Below are 19,708 nucleotides of genomic sequence, written 5' to 3'. Positions count from 1 at the left end.
ATATTTTACTACAATAAAGAACTCAAAGCATCTACTGTAAGCCTCAAATGATTGGTCTCCATCATATAAAAGATTATATGTAAGATAAAGCAGGACAGTGCATACTCCTATAATTGTAGCACTCCAGTGGCTGAGGCAGGAGAACAACAAATTTGAAGCTAGCCTGGACTACACTATGAGACTTTGTTCTATTTCAAAATAAAAATGAAAAGCTAAGGGAGATTATTATCTAGCATATGTAAGGCTCTGGGTTTGATTCCTAGTATAGAACACACACACACACACACACACACACACACACACACACACACACACACACGAGGGAGAGACAGAGAAAAAGAGACTCAAGCACATATACTCAAATTATCTTCCAAAAAGAGAATGCCCTGATGGTAACCTCACCCACTACATGAAGTTCATACTGCACCATGGTCCATGAACTGCCTGCCACTGCCAGTACTACTATACAATTATGGTGGCAACTGTATCTACAGAGCTGTACAGAGAGCAGAGTGAGCATAAGCCACGTGCCCTGTGTGCTTCTCAGCAAGAAAGACGGGGATGTATTATCTTCTTCTTAGTCTTGACATTTTCCTGGCAAAGGGACAATGTATAAAAGATCTCTATAATAAGCCTAGAATAGGCAGACACAGCAAGAATTTTCACTGATGCACCATCCTGGATAGTACTAAGTTGAAAATGTGGGGAAAGTTGGATTTGTAGCCTTGAGCACACCATGACCTAGCAATAAAATGAGACACTACAATTGTAATTTTTAAACAGCAGGATGGTCTGGTGGCCAGAGGCCCTAAGCTGACTGGTGAGACAGGAACCACATCATGGGAAGGCAGTGGACTGCCTGTGGAAGGGAACTGGGTTGGCAAGAGTTTGAGAGATGCCGACTGACTGGAAACTGGAGCAGGCTTCAGCCTCATGCTCTCTCATGCTCTCACTTACTGACCCCAACTTCTCTCTGCTTTGCTTTCCTCCCTAGGACACTGTCAAGAGTGCTGGTCTTTAGTTCCACCAGTATCCTAGAGTCACAAGATATGGAGTCTGCATTAATGATTGGAGTCATCCCTGTGCTGTACTCAGTGGCAAGTGACAAATCTAGCCACTATGCAGGGCGGACGCTGTGGTTGGGACTGATCTCAGTATACAGCATGGTGCTGTATGTGGCCCGGATTCCGTGGCACCAAATCTACAATGATTTCAAATGCCATGGAAATATCACTTACCCTTGTCTTATAGAGTGCTTTGAACAACTGTTTGCCATTTCTGTTGCAGAAATGTGGGGATATTTCTACTTCATCTGTCTAACTTTGTTCTTCCTCATGGAATTCTTCATGGCTCAGATTCGGCACAAGCACTTCAAGATAAAGGTGAGGTCCATGCAGAAGACAGACAGCACACGGGAAGTGGAGAGAGGCTCCACGGAGACAATCAGGAAGCTGAACCCTGCTCAGAGAATATCCTACCTGAACTTAAACCAGGAAAAGGACCTATTGTATTTTAATCTCCTCCATTTCCTCCTGCAGGTCAGCATCCAGGTTGTATCTTTTTGTGTGCTCACATTCAAACACCTACCTATGATGAGCCACGACAACATTTGGTGTAGCACTCATGGCTGCCCTGGCCCCTATCACTGCCTGATTTGGGAGCCATCTGAGAAGCTCCTGTCCATCTACACGCTTAGCATCTTTTCTATCATAATCATCCTCCTCGGCACAGGCTCCTTTCTACACAGCATCTACCATTACCTGCTGATGTCCCGTTCAGCTTCCAAGATTTGGAATTCTTGACATTTATGACAAACAACACCTTTTTTTTTTTTTTACCCCATACCAAGTATTTTGGGTTCTTCCGAATTTTGTTGGGGGCAGGATCGCCTCTTCTACCCTTCTTTAGATTTTCATTTGAAAACAATAAAATTTTGCTGTTCTCACCCGACCCATCCCCTTTTTTTCCTCTAAGACAGGCTGGGATCATCTAACTCTGGATGTAAAACCAATCCACGCCCACAGCTGACTATTGGCATTAGTGCACACCGACTCATCTCCTCCACACTGCTACCTATAAGGTGGCTTCATCACTCTTACATGGGTCCTAGGATGATGGGTAGCTAATAAAGACCAACTGTAGTCAGCAAGGGAAGCCAATTTTAAACTTAAGTCTATAACCCCCTGGAGCCTTGAGATGTCAGCCATTCACTGGGGTCAACTGAACTCAAGCTCTGTGTGGCTAAAAACTATAGGCTGTTTTTACTGTGGATTCTACTGAAGAGGAGAGCAAGGTAAACAAGTGGAGGCACTGTGCCAGGATATGGGAACACCCCTGCAAGGTCAGTCAGACACACAAGATCCAGGACTCCTAGTAACTTGTCCATTGTGATCTTCTGGGGAAAGCTCCCAGCTGAAGGGTGAACAGGGCATGCTGAATAAGACTTCTCATCAACTTTCAAGTCATGTTCCCCAACAGGCAAGGCTGGATCTACAGGCTGATCACTGTGTTTGCATCCCTTAAGTAGGCAGAGCTAGAGAGCAGACCCAGTGCTAGGACCTGGGGAGACCACAGAGAAGAAGGAGGAGGAAAAGAGTGGGACCGAGAGAATGGCCAGGAGATACACTGGATGTGAGCTGGCGTGAAAAGCCATTATAAATCAATATGAAAACTCTAACATGCCAAGTGTAGAAGATAAAATTTTCAGTCACAGTGCTCAGCTTCCTGAGGTATGTTGGTTGGGTTTTTCCAAATGTGACACAAACTAGAATTCTCTGGGAAGAGGGAACCTAGACTGAACAATTACCTCCAACCGCTTAGCCTATACACATGTCTGTGGGCATTTTTTAAATATTAATGAGTGATGTATGAGAACTCAGCTCTCTGCAGGCAGGTGCCACGCCCACGCAGACGGTCCTGGATCAAGTAGGAATGGAAACTGAGGGAGCCACCTGAGAGCACGCCAGAAAGCAGTGTTCCTCCATGATCTCTGCCTCAGTTTCTGACTCCCGGCTCCTGCTTGACTTCCTGTCCTGGCTTCCCTCAATGATGAGTGGCAAGGTGGAAGAGGAAGCCAAATAAACACTTTCCTCACTGAGCTGGTTTGGATGGGGGTTTTATCACTGCATCAGCATGGTAAGACATGAGGTAACCTAAATCTATTTGCTCACACAGGGCAGCTGACTCTCCGCATTGTTTTCTCTGTAAAGCCTATCCATTGCCACTAGATGGTGGTTTCTATGAACATTAACTCACCAAGGCCACAGCAAGTTACAAAGCAATAAGGACCTGAGTGCAGGGTCCTTGCCAACTGGGCCTGGGACTTCCTGGCCAACCAGTCTAGCTGAATCAATGAGACACTCTGTTTCATAAAATAAGGTGGAGAGCGATTGATAAAAACACTGACATTGAACGCTGGCACATATGGTTGAGTGCACGCACGATGTACGTACACACGCCATCTCTAGTCACTTTATAGGGGATATTACCCAAGGTAACCGGAGTGAAGAAAAATGAGAGACAAAGCCGGGCGTGGTGGCGCACGCCTTTAATCCCAGCACTCGGGAGGCAGAGACAGGCGGATCGCTGTGAGTTCGAGGCCAGCCTGGTCTACAAAGCGAGTCCAGGACAGCCAAGGCTACACAGAGAAACCCTGTCTCAAAAAACCAAAAAAAAAAAAAAAGAAAAATGAGAGACAAGGAAGTTCTGCTTATGCTCCACTGCGTTGGCTCTGCTATACAAATGCTATCCAGTTTATAAGCCTCCCTTCCTGGAAGCAGACTTCAGGCTTGCTTAACCAGCTTCCAAAATCATCACAAATACGTAAGACAATGTCATTTTTTTTTCTCCTTAATCTTCCCCTCTTTGTCCCTATGTTCTCTTTTCCAACTAAATATCTATTCATGATATATGGATGGATGGGCTTGACTCTCCCCTCTTTGTAACTGTGGTTTGTCAAGGAGTGCTACTACACTAAATCAAATGAATGCCATTAACACATCTCTAACAGACACTGCAATTTTCTTAAGAACCAAGATGGGAAAGGAACTGTTCATTTATTCCTTCTTACACAAAGAGTAATTCAAATAATTCATCCTAACACAACTGAAATATTTTAATGGTAAACAAGTAATATGAAATCCAAAGAATTTTCTTGGGTTTAATTCTCATCAATTTGCTTTTTGTTTTGTACTTAAAAATTGTTGAATGCCTTCTAGAAATAAAGTTTATAAGATGAATTAAAAATGAGGTTGCAGTTCTATCAGTTAGGGGCTACTTAAAGAGTATCCCAGAATAGGTATGCAGCTAAAATGGTAGAGTCATTGATTTTTTTTTCAGTATGCACAAAGCCCTGCTGCAATCAATTTGTAGCACTGCATAAAGTAAAAGCAGCATATAACTATACACAAGAAACAGAAACAGAAGTATTAGACATTCACAGCCACCCAGCAGTACTAAGACCAATTTGGACTATATGAGATCGTGTGTGCAAAAGAAGTGTCCCAATATAGTAACAGCTACCTCAAAGATCCCTTCCTGGGCAAGAAAGGGAAAGAAAACGAATTAAAGCCCTAACTAGCATATAGAACCTTCCCAGAGAGAACACAGGTGGCTTTTATTCAAAGCAGAGGGGACGTAAAAGGTACAGTTCAAGTAGACATCACTAATAATAATCAGGTAGAATCCCACTAACAGGAGCAACAATTACTAAGCACTTTACCAAGAACGATCCTACAAACTCCCACAATGGCGCAGACACAGAAACCTGGTCATGGAGTTATCATTTGTGGAAAACTGGTGTTCTGAGAAACAGCATGGTCATGGCAGAGAAAGAACATGCACAACGCAAACACAAAGAAGCATAAACACAGAAGAACAGGACCAGATAAGACAAACAAAAGAATACATAGGAAACAGTAGAATGAAGACACAGGAAGCAAAATTCAGTAAGAAACACAACAACCAGACAAACACACCAGCACTAAATCTGGGAACAAAGGATAAGAAATAACCCCAGCTAACGCAGAGAGAAAACAAAGTACAGCTCCAAAAACACTCTATGCTCACTCAGTTTATAAAAATGGGATCCAAAGGTGAAATGAAAACCTACCATACTTTCTTAGCAAACTATAATACACAGTCATTTCTCCTCAAAACATTGGATCAATATGAAGCAAACAAACAAACCCCACAAATCATGGGCACTGAAGAGATGGCTCAGTGGTTAAGAGCACTGACTGCTCTTCCAGAGGTCCTGAGTTCAAGTCCCGGCACCCATATGGCAACTCACAACTGTCTGTGACTCCTGTTCCAAAGGATCCAATACCCTCATATAGATACACACACACTCAAACACCAATGTACATCAAATAAATCAATTTAAAAACAACAACAAAAGTTAAATCCCACTGAGATGAACAGCTTTCAATAACAGTTCTGAACAATGAGGACAAGACCAACTGGACTGGGATTTTGTTACTTGGGAGATTTTGAGTATGTGGTGGTGGGGGATGGGGACGGGGACGGGAGGGCAGGGGGGGCAGTGACTGTGGTCATGGTTGTGGTGATGGTAGTGGCTGTTTAAGCAAGAACCTCTGTGTAGTCCTCCAACAAAATTACAAAGTTGTATGGATGGATGTATGGATACATCTATATAATACTCTTTCTAATATATAAAAAATTAAATTCACTGAGTAAAACATCATTTAAAACTATACTGTGACCCAGCTGTACCACTCCTAGGGACATACCTAAAGGATTTGACACTGTACTACAGAGATACTTGCACACTCATATTGATTGCAATGTTATCCCCAATATCTAGAAAATGAAATTAACCTAGACGCCCATCAACTGATTAATGGGTAAGAAAAATGTAGTAGATTCACACATTAGAATTATTACTCAGCTTAATAGAAAAGGAAAATCATGAAATGCAGGTAAATGGATGGAACTGGAAAATTACTGAGTGAGGTCATCCAGGCTCACACATTCTCTCTCACATGGTGTTCCTAGCTTTGAACCTTTTGTTTTGTATGCTTAATTAAGTCCTACTTCTTATTCTCCTTCACAAGATGTCCATCTTACAAAAACAGTACTGACTCAAAATGAATTATTTTTAAGTGAGCTGCATAAAACAAAAGGCAGTAACTTCAAATGTACATCTTTCAATTTAAAGAAAAAAAAATCAAACAAGGAACATTATTCAGGAATTTCTTTTTTGAAACAGTAAGATGGCATTCTTCAAAAGTATCATATCTTGGGGGCTAAAGAGATGGCTCAGAGGTTAAGAGCACTGACTGTTCTTCCAAAGGTCTTGAGTTCAATTCCCAGCAACCACGTGGTGGCTCACAACCATCTATAATGAGATCTGGTGCCCTCTTCTGGCCTGCAGGTGAACATGCAGGCACAATACTGTATACATAATATCGTAAATCTTTTTTTTTTAAATCACATCTTAATATACAGTGTTACTGATTTCAGGCACCTCAAAAATGCTAAATGAATCCTGTATTTATGAAAGTATATATAAGTAACTATGTGCACGTGTGAAAAAAAAGATGTGCAAAAAAAATCAATTGAACAAAAATGCACACAATCTATATTCTTAGAAGCTCTAGATTTAAAGAAGTTTATTGAAGGGACTGAAATGGTGGCTCTGTAGTTTTTTTTTAAAAGGCTGCTCTCCAGAAAACCCAAGTTAAATTCTTGGCACCCACATGCTGGCTCACAAGCATTTATAACTCCAGTTCCAGGGGATCCAACAACCTCTTCTGACCTCCAAGGGTACCAGGCACACACATGCTACACACATACATGTAGACAAAACACTGGTACACATAAAAATAAACAGATGATCAAGAGTATAGAATATGTAGAGAGTTAATATCAAACTAAAATGTGCAGGCAAGAATGAGACCCTATCATTTGCTTTTTGTTTCACAGAAGGAATCAAAGTCTACAGATACAGAAGAAATAGTAACTTGAAAAGATCAAGCTGACTGCTAACTCTCAAATTTTAAATCTTAGTAAACAATTTAAAGATGCTGATACTTTCCAGCTTTTAAGAAAATAAAAATAAATTATTCCAGGCCTGGAGAGATGGCTCAGCGGTTAAGAGCACGGTCTGGTCTTCCAAAGGACCTGGGTTCAATTCCCAGCACCCACATGGTGCCTCACAACTGTCTGTAACTCCAGTTCCAAGGGATCTGACACCCTCCCTCACATAAATAAAATTTTAAAAATAAATAAATTATTCCTAAAACACCAGTTTCTAAAGATCCATATGAATTAGTGGTTTCACCCTGTCACTGTCAATCTTTCCAGGTGTCCAGAAAAAATATGGTGACATATGGAGTCTCCTGGAAAAGGTGTTTATGTGTACTTATGAGGTTATGTTAAACAGACCAATAAAGGGAGAAAGAAATAGACTATACACTTGATTTTCAGTATAAAAGACAAAAAATATTCCGAAAGAGCTATGTGTCTGGCAGCATCTGTTCAAATATAACCTACTGTGAAGACTTCAAACTCAGAACCTGGCAGGACTCACCTTCGAGTCTCTCACACTATCATCATAACGTCCATCCTAATTCTCAACTGATACCATCATTTGCTTTCCCACGCTCTACATTATGCAGTCTAAAAATTAACAGCCCAAAAGATCATCAGCTCAGCAACTTCTTATACTCGAGGATCGCTCACTCGTTATACAAAACAATAATAAAATTAAGGATCTCTTTGCACTCCCTTGAATATAGCTAAGAGAAAACTGGGCCCTTACTCAGTGAATGTTCTCTCTTGTCAATGATGTAATAGTTCCTCAATTTATCCCCACACTATGTCATCTTTTAGGGACTACAGCAAAAAACTTACGCCAACTTAGAAGACTAAGTAGATAAAAAAGTAGTAAAAAGCAATAAAGAACCTAGCTCAGGAATGTAATTTTGGAAACAACATTTCATCAAAAGTTGTATAGATGCTCTGACTTTTTCACCCTAGTGAGTCCCACTTAGCTCCCCCTTCCTTACCTTTCCAGCTCAGCTATCTTCTTATCTTTGTCATTCTTCTCATTTTCCACCTCTTTCAAGATTTCCAAAAGGCGGTCAACTTCTGTTTGGGCCTTGCTGGATTCATCTTTGTACCTGGCAATCTCTCTCTCCAATTGCTGTATTCGGTCACTCATCTCTGGACTGGCTCTGGCTTCCAATGTTGCTTCATGTGCCTATCCAAAAAAAAAAAAAAATGTTTTCAAAGTCTAGTCAATCCATGTACAATGGCAGTGGGCAAACCATGCCCAAAGAACTATTTATATTACAATGTAAATAGATTATATCAACTATTTAAATGGCTAATCTTCAATTTCTAATGGCTTTTCTTTGCTTAAGGATAATATAGTGAAAAAGATTATTAATAAATTATAGGAATTATTTTAGTTTACAAATGGATTTCTTTTAAAATACCATTTTATGGGCTGGAGAGATGGCTCAGTGGTTAAGAGCACTGATCGCTCTTCCAGAGGTCATGAGTTCAATTCCCAGCAACCACATGGTGGCTCACAACTGTCTATAATGTGATCTGATGCCCTTTTCAGCACTGTATGCATAACAATAAATATTTATAAAAAATAATAAAATAAAATACCATTTTATTTTGGAATATTTATTTTGAAGCCAAAAATAAGCATAACCCAACTGATGCTTCAGAGTTGAGTGAGATTAACGAAGGCATTGGAGGGCTCTAAATCTGGTCTTACTATTCTTTCATCATCAATGCTAAGACTTAGTTCCTTAGGCCATAACTGTATTTCTTTCTCCTATATGTGGCTCTATCAAATGTACAAATTATATGGTCCATGGAATTTAGAATCATATGGATACAACTGGTTGCTGTGAAAATGGAGCTGGGTTAAAAAAGCAGGACTTTTAGCTGGGCATAATGACCTTTAATCCCACGACTTGGGAGGCAGAGACAGGTGGATCTGTGTGAGTTCAAATCCAGCCTGGTCTACAGAGTGAGTTCTAACACAGCCAGAGAGCTACAGAGTAAGGCCCTGCCTTGAAAACAACCAAAACAAACAAAGAAAAAGAAACAGCTGCTCTCAAGTATATGTTGCTAAAGTTGAGGAATTTATGAGACAACCTGTGACTCACAAATGGAAGTTAGAAGGCAAGACCGCCAGGCAGTGGTGGCACATACTTTTAATCCTAGCACTTGGGAGGCAGAAGCAGGTGGATCTCTGTGAGTTCGAGGCCAACCTGGTCTACAAAGCGAGTCCAGGACAGCCAAAGCTATACAGAGAAACCCTGTCTTGGAGAAGAGAGAGAGGGAAGGAGGAGGGGGGAGGGGGAAGGAGAGAGAGAGGAAGGGAGGGATGGACAGAGGGAGGGAGACCCACTCTAAGAATCAGGACTCTGTCATTAAAAGGCACTACTAATGTCAATATATCTTAAGAGTATGCTGAAAATTCCATAACTGAAAATTAATTTTGAAATTATTCATTGTAATTTTCTGAATATCTGAAATCTGAATATCTGAAAATAGAAACATAAGGGAAGAGACTGATTTGACCCTGGCTTAAAGGCAAAGTCTATCATGGGGAAGAACAGCTGAGGCTCCATTCATGTTGGTGAGAGCTGGGAGTACACAGCATGACCTGTTACATGTTGCGGACAGACAGGAAGCAGAGAGCTCAGTTACAAGTATAACCTGGCTCAAACCTAAGGGTTCCAGTGACCTACTTCTGCTATCCAGACCTCACTTCTACACGGTTCTGTAACTGCCAAAACAGTACGGTCAGCTGAGGACCAAGTATTAAGTAGACTGCAGCAAACCAAGATGTTCCTTCTCCCAAATTTCTAAAGCCACGTGTATACAATGAATAAAAAGATAAAGACTAAGACAATGAATTTTTTCTTATTCAATAAGCAGAAAAATGTATTATATCTCTTAAACTATTTCAAAAATATTATAGAAACAGATAAATTCTTCAAAAAACATTTTAGAAAAATATGACACTAAGTAAATGAGAAAAGTTGGTGTAAATTGAGTTAAATCTCTCATGAAAATATTCACACTACATTTGTGAGAGTGCACGCTTCATCAAGTTCATGTCTTTAAGGTTCCAAACCAAGTGGGGGAATTTTAATCTCTTCAATGCTTACTGCCTAACCTTTACGTTACTTGTGAAATATAACTGGAAACAACCTTGCAGCTTTGGGAAGCAAACAGAGATCACTGTTCTCCAACTGTCTGAAATTAGTTTGTTTCACATTGTTTGTCAGATTTGTAGTTGAAGAAGAGGAAATTCTTGCATTGATCTCCTATCTCATAAACAGGAAAAAGCTACTGTGACTCTTTTAATACTCTTTTCCTAACAGCACGGAAGAAAAGGACAAGAGCTATTTCACAGAACGCTCAACATAGTTATATATCAAGAGGAGAAAAAAAAAGAAACTGAAGCTGCCAACAGAAGTAGGATGAATAAAGACAGCCTCATTGTCCACATACACACAAAAGATAATGAACAGGAACTAGGAAACGAAGAGGTTTGGGTAAGGGTAATAAAAGACAAAGACATACTAACAACAGCTCTGACCAATGCTACTCCAGTAAACCCAACTACACTATAGCTACTGTTTATGCTCTACATATTAAGTATAAATACCAGTGTCCTGGGGTTCAGACAAGCTAGGGCATCCTAACTCTGAAGTTACTTCATGGAGAGGTCCTCTATACCCTAAACTCTGTGACTGGCTATGTGTCTATTTCCCCTAAGAGAGACTTTAAGTCTCTGAAGACAATGGACAGTTCTATGTTGTCCACCACATCCTCATGACCTACTCTGCTAACTGACATACAACAGAAACACAATCACTTAAATGAATTTCTACAATGCACTCAAAATAATTTGTATTTGATTTAAAACAGACAAGAGATGTGAAAGATGACAGCAGCTAAGACTTCTTGCTGCTCTTCTAGCCAACCAGAACTCAGGTTCCAGCACCCATATCCAGTAGCTCAAAATTGCCTATAACTAGAGTTCCAGGAAACCCAATACCCATATGCAGAGGAATGTAAATTCAGAACATGGCTGCTCTGGCAAGAGGTCACATCCAGAGACTTTCTAGGTCTGTGTGATCCAGCTAGAATACAAACACGACTTTAATCCAGGAGACAGGCAAGCAGATCTGAGTTCAAGGCCAGCCTTGTACAGAGCAAGTTTCAAGTAAAGAAAAGCTTGGGTCCAAAAGTAGTGATACACACATTTAGTCCCAAACAATGAAGGTAAAGTTAGTTTGTAGAAGGAAGCACCAGTGTTTGAAAGATGTCTACTTGAGTGGTAGAAAAAGACAATGACAAATCAAGAGTAAGATCTGACAGAATAGGATACGCTCAAATCTCCCAAGAAGAGAAAGGAAAGGGATGCTACTTACAGGGCAAGGCAGAGAGAGAAGAGGCAGTTTTACTGGGACAGATGTACTGAGACAGGTTGAGTGACAGAACAAGCTAGGCACAGGTGAAAACAGAATGAATCAGCCACCTTGGAGAGGAGTTTGAGCCAAAACAGCTGAATTAAACCAGGCAGCCCAGAGTTCAGTAAGAACAAGAAAGGGTGAGCTTATTAAGCAGTGAGTCCCAGAGAAGGAAAACGTTCTGGGCCTAGGTTAGACTGTATGGAGGCTAGAAGCTTCCAGGACCAAGCCTACGTTAGCAGGCAGAGGCAGTAAGCCTCCAAGGCAATGATTACCTTGGGAGAATAAAAGTTCCTGTTACACCCATCTTTTGGCCTCTGCAAGCACCCACATTCACATGCGTTGACACACAAATATACACATTAAAAACAATAATAATTTTTAAAGCTTTTAATCATGTGTATGTGTGTTTGTGCATGTGAATATAGGTGCCCATGGAGGCCCTCTGGAAACTGTGGGTGCTGGGAGCAATACATGCTTTTAAAAGTAAAATAAAATAAAACAGTCCACAGGAATGAATGGCAGAAAAAGAAGAATGATTGGGGAAGAGGAGGGAAATGACCAGTAACTAAATAGAAGTGCAGGGTTAAGCATAACTCAGGAGCCGACAATCGAGAATAAATAACCACTAACGATAAGCTCCCTCTGCTACAAGGAGGAAAAAAATATTATTAACCTTCTACTAATATCATAGCAAATTTTATATCAGATACATTTATATCTAAACTCTGCTGGGTTCATTTACACTTTAAAATGCAATACCAAGAATATTAAATCACATTAAAGAACTTTGAAACATCATTTTAAAAAATACATAAAATCAAGGAAAGAGATTTATCAACTCAGGGTTAGAAACATTTATTTAAGACAATTTTACGATGAGCATGATAGCATACACTCCAGCACTTGAAAGGCAGAGGGGGACAGAGTTTTGTGAATTCCAGTCCAGCTTGGGCTACATAGCAAGCAGGACAGCCAGGGTTATATAGTGAGAGTATGTCTTAAAATAAATGAATTAATTAGTTAACTTTGCAAATAAAGTAGAATATTTAATTCAAGATATAAACCTCCGACATGAAGCACACATCTGTAATCCCAACACTCAGAAGGCAGAGGCACAGGTATAAATTACTGAAGCAAGTTACTGGCCAGCAAAGGCTATCTGTCTCAATAAATTAAAAAATAAACTCAAACAAACAAACAAACAAAAATACTGTGAACAGAAGAGAAACCCTCTCAATAGACACAGAATAATCTTCAACAACATTCAACATCCACTCATGGTAACAAGCCTTAATAGACTAGGCCTTCATAGGCACAGGAAGTACTTCTCTCAACTCTCTAAGAGTTATATATAAATACGATCCTAAGTGGAAAAAAAACTCAAAGCAGTCTCACTAAAATCAAGAATAAGGCAAGAGTGTCCATTCCGCATTACAAGTCAACAAAGTACTTGAAGTCCTAGACACAGCAATATGACAGACAAAAGAAAGAAAAGAGATACAAAGAAATCAAACTGGAACTGAGCTGGGAGTCTCCTCTCAGCTAGCCAGCTCTCATGGTGCAGACAGTGCACTGCAAGTTACTAAGGGAAAAAAAGCACTGGTCTCATCCAGCTAAGAACCCTAGGAACTACAATACCAACCAACCAAACAAACAAACAAACAAAAGCTGGGCGCAGTGGCACACACCTTTAATCCCAGCACTCGGGAGGCAGAGGCAGGTGGATCACTGTGAGTTCAAGGCCAGCCTGGTCTCCAAAGCCAATCTAGAACAGCCAAGGCTACAGAGAGAGACCCTGTCTTGAAAAACAAAAAATAAAAAACCAAAGAAACAAACAATACCAACCTGCCAGGCAAGATACATGCCCTGGTGCAACAGTGACACTATTGTTATGGGGCAGCCAAGCCCTATCTGATTGGTTTTAGGGCCCACTATACAAAAGTATTCATGCCTAATGTTATAAACATAGTTAAAGATCCCAGTGGTAAGAGGAACCTAAACCCAAGGGTTAACTTAGAACTGCTCTTTAGCTAAGTTAACATAGTACCAAGCTGTTATCTAAATACCTCTGATTATACCCATATACAAAGACAACTGTCTGTCTTAATCAGAGAAACTTCTCTTTGGAATGAAAGATGGCAAAATACAAAAGACTTTCACTTTGCTTGGGTGCTGAAGATACTAAGAAAAAGTACTCAGCCCTCAACGAGACATTCATACCACCCTCCTCTCGGGCTCAGGGAACACTACAGAAGAGAAAAACATAAAGAATGTACGTGCTGGGACATGTAGAGAAAAACTACAAGTGCTGCATTGTGGGCATGGTATAGTACATCTCACGCAGCCGTGCCTGCCAGCAGCGGCCCTCCCTGAGACTGGCTTGCTGTTGACAATCAATCAGAACTGTAGAAGCCCTACCCGATCCTGATGAACTATGATCTACTGATGGACTCCAGGTGAGTGGCAAACACTGTGATCAGCACTGACGAGCTCAACATGTTCCATAGAATACCACCAAGCCGTGGGCACAGAGGCATCGTCACAGAGCCATGGCGTGCTGGTTTGTTCCTACCAACTTGGTATCAAGTTAGAGTCATCTAGGAAGAAGGACTCTCAATTGAGAGACTGCCTCCATCAGGCTGCCTACAGTCTGTGCGCTGTTTTCTTAACTACTGTTGATGTGGGAAGGCTCAGCCCATGTGGGCACTGTCATCCTGGGCACACAGTCCTGAGCTGTACAGTGAGCCATGGAAATCAACCATCCTTCCATGGCCTCTGCTTCAGTTCCTGCCCTCATGTCTATCCGTGACGGACTGTGAGCTGTATGAAATAAATCCTTTCCTCCTCATGCTGCCTGTGCTCACGGTGTTTATCACAGCAACAGAAAGTAAACTAAGACACCTGGCTTTGAACTCAGTGGGTTACAAAAATACACCAGAAAAAAAAGAAAAAAAGAAAAATGCATGTGAGAAAGAGACTTGGGGGCAGGTAAAAGAGACAGAAAGGAAAGAGGTGACAGCAATCAAAATGTACGATACATATTATGAAACTGTCAAAATAGCACAGACTTCAAAGACTCTAGTGACAAGCAAGAATTTAATACACTAGCCAAATTCTAGACTAAACTGGGGTGACAAGAAGCTACAGCGTGGTAAGAGGAAAGGAAAAGAGAAACAACCCTGAAAGAGCAAAGAACAGACTACAGGAACTTTCTAGAAGGTACCTCCTGGATAGGAAAGTCTTCCTCCTCCCAAACTTATATACTGAAGGCTAGACTGCCAATGCCACAGTGACTGAGGAGTGAGTGAGTCAATCAGGAGGCTCTGACCTATCTGTGGGATAATCACAGAACTATAACGTGATGGCACGTGGTGAGATGGGAACTCAGAGGATCTCAGTAGAGGAAGTAGGTCACTAGGGACACGATCGTAAAGAAACACTTTGTCCTCACCTGCTTTGTTGGTGACCACGATGCCCTGCCTCACTAAACACTGAAAGTGCAGAAATCATCTAGCCATGGACTGTAACCTCTCAAACTGTAAATTTTAAGAAATATTCCCTACTTTAATACTGTTTGTCTTCGGTGTTTGATCACAACTACAAGACCAAACATACCTCTAACCAATTAAAAATAAAATAACTGTAAAATATGTATTGTCACTGCAATCGTTAACTTTAAAAACAAAAACAAAAACAACACAAAAAACCACTCAGAGCTATCTACAATGTTCTTATGTAAAGAAACGTAAGAATGGGAACTTCTTCAACCTTTTTCAACTGTGATTCCATCTTCAGGCACTCTTCCTTCTTCTGTTCCAGAGCAATTTCTAGGGTCTTGAGCCGTGAGTCCTTTTTCAGTCCTGAGGAAGCCAGAGAAGAAGCATGCTCCTTGAGATCCAAGAGAGAAGCCTAAAAGTTAAGACATATTTGGAATAAATACTACAAAATAAAATGTAGGTTTAACTTTTTAAACTTAAATTCATAGTGTCCGAAAGTTTCCATTTCAAGAACACCCATGAACTATAAAACTTTCAGACATTAGTTTAGCTTTCAGACATTAATTAAAATAAGGCTGATCCTCAGTACTAACTACAGATAACATAAAGGATCCTAAAAATGGCTGGAGATGCAGCTCAGGTAAAGAGCTTGCCTGGCATGCATCAAGTGTTGGGTTCAAGCTCCAGAACCACACAGACCCAGGCATGGGACACGGCTGTAATTGCAGGACTTGGGAGGTGGAGGCAGGAGCATGAGAAGTTGAAGGCTAGCCTGAGATATGGAGTCCCTGTCTCAGAAACAGAACAAGAGGGGCTGGAGAGATGGCTCAGAGGTTAAGAGCACTGGCTGCTCTTCCAAAGGACCTGAGTTCAATTCCCAGCAACCACATGGTTAGTCACAACCATCTGTAATGAGATCTAGTGCTCTCTTCTGGTGTACATGTATACATGCAAGCAGAACACCACGTAATAATAAATAAATAAGTCTTTTTAAAAAACAACAACAACAAGAATTCTAACCTAATGTACTTATTCTCACAAAATAAATGGAGGCTGAGCTATGAGAATTTAAGTAGCCAAACTTACTGGCTACACCAACTTAAATGTGCATTTCTCCTCTTTTAGCAGGAAATTCTTGTAGAGACTTACTTGTATAAATTTTCCTAAAGTTCTCCACTTGTATAAATTTTCCTAAAGTTCTCAGACAAACCCACTGGATTACTCATCACACAACATTCAATATTTTAACTTTTTAAGTTATACTAACAGGATTATTCAAAAATAAGGGCAAAATTCATGAAGTCAACTAAGTAACAGGCCATCATGTTTCTAATAGCAGTTATAATTAGGTTTCCTTCTTCTGTGTGCCACTTTTCTTACTGTTAGCAGTGTTCCTCCAAATGTAGGTGGGCTTCAGTCACTCTAGGATCTGCGTGAGGATCAGAATCCCATAAGAAACCTACTCTTAGGACAGAGCTCAAGGCAGTAAAAGAGTGAGATGAATGAGCCAATCTACTGTGGCCCTCGCAGGTTCCTGAGCGACTAGAAAGCCTGCCACTGAGTACTAAGAAAATCTTTCTTGGTAGTCAGCATCGTGCACACAGCGTGAACCGTTCATCTGGAGAGCCTAACCTCCTTCTCTGAGAGGTCTCCTTGCAACATGCTGACTTTTTCTTTCAAGTCTTTGAGATCTTTCTTGTAGGTATCAATCTCCTCTTGCTTCTCTCGCTCATCTCTGTCCCGCTGCTCCTTTAAGCGCTCAATTGTCCGTTCCTGAGAAGAAAGCACACCAGGCATGAGGGTACTCCACTTCTCCTACGTCATGTAACATACTCTGTTTCCTCTGATAAAACTCAAACTCTTGTCATCTTTTAGAAAGACACGGTAAGCTCCTCAAGAATTCACTTTTCTAAGAACTCATTTTTCCTATTATAACCAGTAATTCCCAACTTTGTTTAATTTTAAATATGAACAGGCAGGTTCCTATCATTTCAAATATTACTAGATATCACTAAAGAATTCTCTTAAAACATTCCTATTTAAATTAAATTTCCAAGCAACTAGAAACTGATGTGTATGCCCTTAGGACAATAAGTAATACATATTTCTTCACTGTAATACTAACACACATTACCTACAAAACAATAGGAATTACTCATAACTCATATATCAAACGTGGGAGAGAAATGATACACCAATCTTACATAAAAGAGAGCAAAGAAGCCATAGAAAAATTAAAACTTCTGCTGCCAGGTTCTCAGGAAGTGTGAAGGCTAAAGCAATTTAAGTATATTTCTCGGTAATATTTAAAAACATATACACAGAACATGCATTCACTCTGGCAAGCAGGTCAAAGCATCCTGAGTCCAAATGACCTAAGGAGTGTTGTCTTATGACTCTAAAGAGAATCCAGTTGTCTGTAGGGAAGCACAGCATGATGGGATAACCCTTTCTTCTCAATACTTGGGAACTGGAGGTAGGAGCATCAAGAGTTATAGATGGCCCTGAGTGTAATGGCTAGTCTTGATTGTCAACTGTACGATATCTGGAATTAACTAAAGCCCAAATGGCAGGGCAGAACAGTGAGGGGCCTTTTTCCCTTAATTAAATCATTTGAAGTGGAGAGACCAACTTCTAATCCAGATCTTTGAGACAGAAAAATACAACATTAACCCAGACCTTTTGAGGTGGGAAGATCCACCTTTGACCTGGGCCATGCCTTCTGCTGGCAGCCTATATAAAGGGCATGGAAAAAGGAAACTAGCTTTGTTTGCATTGCTTGTTCTCACTCTCACTAGCAAGTGCATTTCTTTTTCAGGATCCTGGCATATACTGAAGACCAGCTGAGACAGGCAGTGTTGTAGACTGAACAACTACTGGATTCTTGAACCTTCCATTGTAGATTTGCAGGATCACAGCTTGTAAGTCATTCTAATAAATCCTAGATGGATAGATAGATAGATAGATAGATAGATAGATAGATAGATGGCAGATTCATTTTATAAATGCTGTTCCTCTAGAGAACTGACTAATTCACTGAGTGACACAGCAAGCCTGAGGCTGGCCTAAGTCACATGAGAATTACATCACAAAACAAACCCCACTTCTAAAAACAAACAACAAAAGAACAAGAAACAAACAAAAAACACCATAAAGAGATTCTTTTAAATACCTTCTAAGATAGCTTAGAGCATTTCTTCATTCAACCATTCCTTAAAAAGTCAACTATGTTCATAAAGGTAAAATAAAGTACTATAAGCCAAAGGGCTAAGAGGTGGCTCCATGGTTAAGAGCACTGGCTGCTCTTCTAGAGGAGTCAGGTTCAATTCCCAGCACCCACATGGCAGCTCACAACTGTCTACAACTCCAGTACCAGGAGATCCAATGCCTTCTTTGACCTCTAGGAATACAAGGCATACATGGGATGCACAGATATAGATGCAGGCAAAGCATATATATGTGTGTGATATGTGGGGATGGATAGATAGATAAACAGACAGGCAGGCAGACGTGTGTTTGTGTGTGTGTGTGTGTGTGTGTGTGTGTGTGCGCGCGCACGCGCGCGCGCTATAAATTTAAATTTTATTTAGGAGTAAGCCAAGTATAGAAAACCAGTAAAGATTTAATATTCATGAATAAAATCCATAACTACACCATGTGGTGGGAAGGTAACAGAGGACAGCTAGTCTGGGACAACATCCTAATAATCAATGTCCAGTACCCTGCACACCTAGTTAATCAAATAATGAATTTTCTTTTCCTTCAGAAAGCAGCAACAAGGGGAAGACATGCTGATTATTTAGGAAGTGTGTCAGAAGTTGGTGCTAAATTCTAATAGTAACTAGATTGTCTCTCCACCTTATACTATGCACAGCAGCAGCAGAAAAACAAAACAAAACAAAACAAAACAAAAAACTCTTTCCATGGAAAGAAAGTATCCTCTATATGTATAGCCAACTGTAAATAATGAGGCAGTAGAGCCAGGCCAGTTGCTCACTTTATCTGCAAGAGCCTCCTCCAGAGTCGTGAGAGCTGTGTCTGTGTTGGTGGTATCCGCCTGTAGAGACTTGACTCGTTCTTTCAAGCTGCTCATCTGCTTTTCTTTATCTCTCAGTTGCTCCTGAAGATTCTCAATCTAAATATACAGACACATTTAAGGGAAAAAAATCATTAAAAAGGGTAGAAGTTGGCACAATAAAAATTATTTAAGACATAAACAAACTATGATGTGGGTGGGTATATGTGTGCCCTATAGAAATAATTTAAACTTAATTGTTTCAAAATGATATGCTAAACCCTTACTACAGCCAGAATCTTTCACTATGACAGAGAAAAGACAAACATCCTATGGACATACACAAGATTAGCAAATCCCTAACAAAAGAAGGTAAGCTATGAGGTGCAAAGACAGCAGTGCTCAGAGGGATTGCAATGGATTTACACAAAATAGGATGATGCCACCGTGGATGTCAAGAGAGACTTCCTTACAAATCAAAGGACAAAGAACATGGCAACTAGACAAAAGACCAAATCAGCTGAATACAGAAAAAAACCTGTTCTTGTATGTTAGTGTTTAGATTTTTAAAACACCCTTTATCTAAACAGCAAGTGTTTTCAATGAAACTTCTTATTATGGCCATTCATTTCTTTTCCCACACTTAAATGCACTCATTTACTCAAAAGAATTATTGATTTCTCCTACCCAAGTACTAACTAGCTAGGCCTGCCTCTGCT

At 40.4% G+C, this 19,708-nt stretch overlaps 1 protein-coding gene across 8 annotated transcripts in view; it reads right to left on the bottom strand.

Moving 5' to 3' along the window:
- ERC1 (ELKS/RAB6-interacting/CAST family member 1) overlaps window positions 1–19,708 on the bottom strand; it is a 277,582-nt gene that overhangs the window by 178,081 nt on the left and 79,793 nt on the right. For all 8 annotated transcript variants that reach the window (XM_084766086.1, XM_084766087.1, XM_084766089.1 and 5 more), the window contains 4 exons: window positions 18,972–19,109; window positions 16,607–16,747; window positions 15,246–15,386; window positions 8,031–8,224 (listed from right to left, as the gene is read on the bottom strand). In XM_084766086.1, the coding sequence (XP_084622212.1) occupies window positions 8,031–8,224; window positions 15,246–15,386; window positions 16,607–16,747; window positions 18,972–19,109 (614 nt within the window). The remainder of the gene's footprint in view (window positions 1–8,030; window positions 8,225–15,245; window positions 15,387–16,606; window positions 16,748–18,971; window positions 19,110–19,708) is intronic.

This window comes from Acomys minous (assembly GCF_964271855.1).
Source record: "Acomys minous genome assembly, chromosome: 17".
Taxonomy (NCBI): Eukaryota; Metazoa; Chordata; class Mammalia; order Rodentia; family Muridae; genus Acomys; species Acomys minous.
This window is presented reverse-complemented; position numbering and strand designations above follow the sequence as displayed.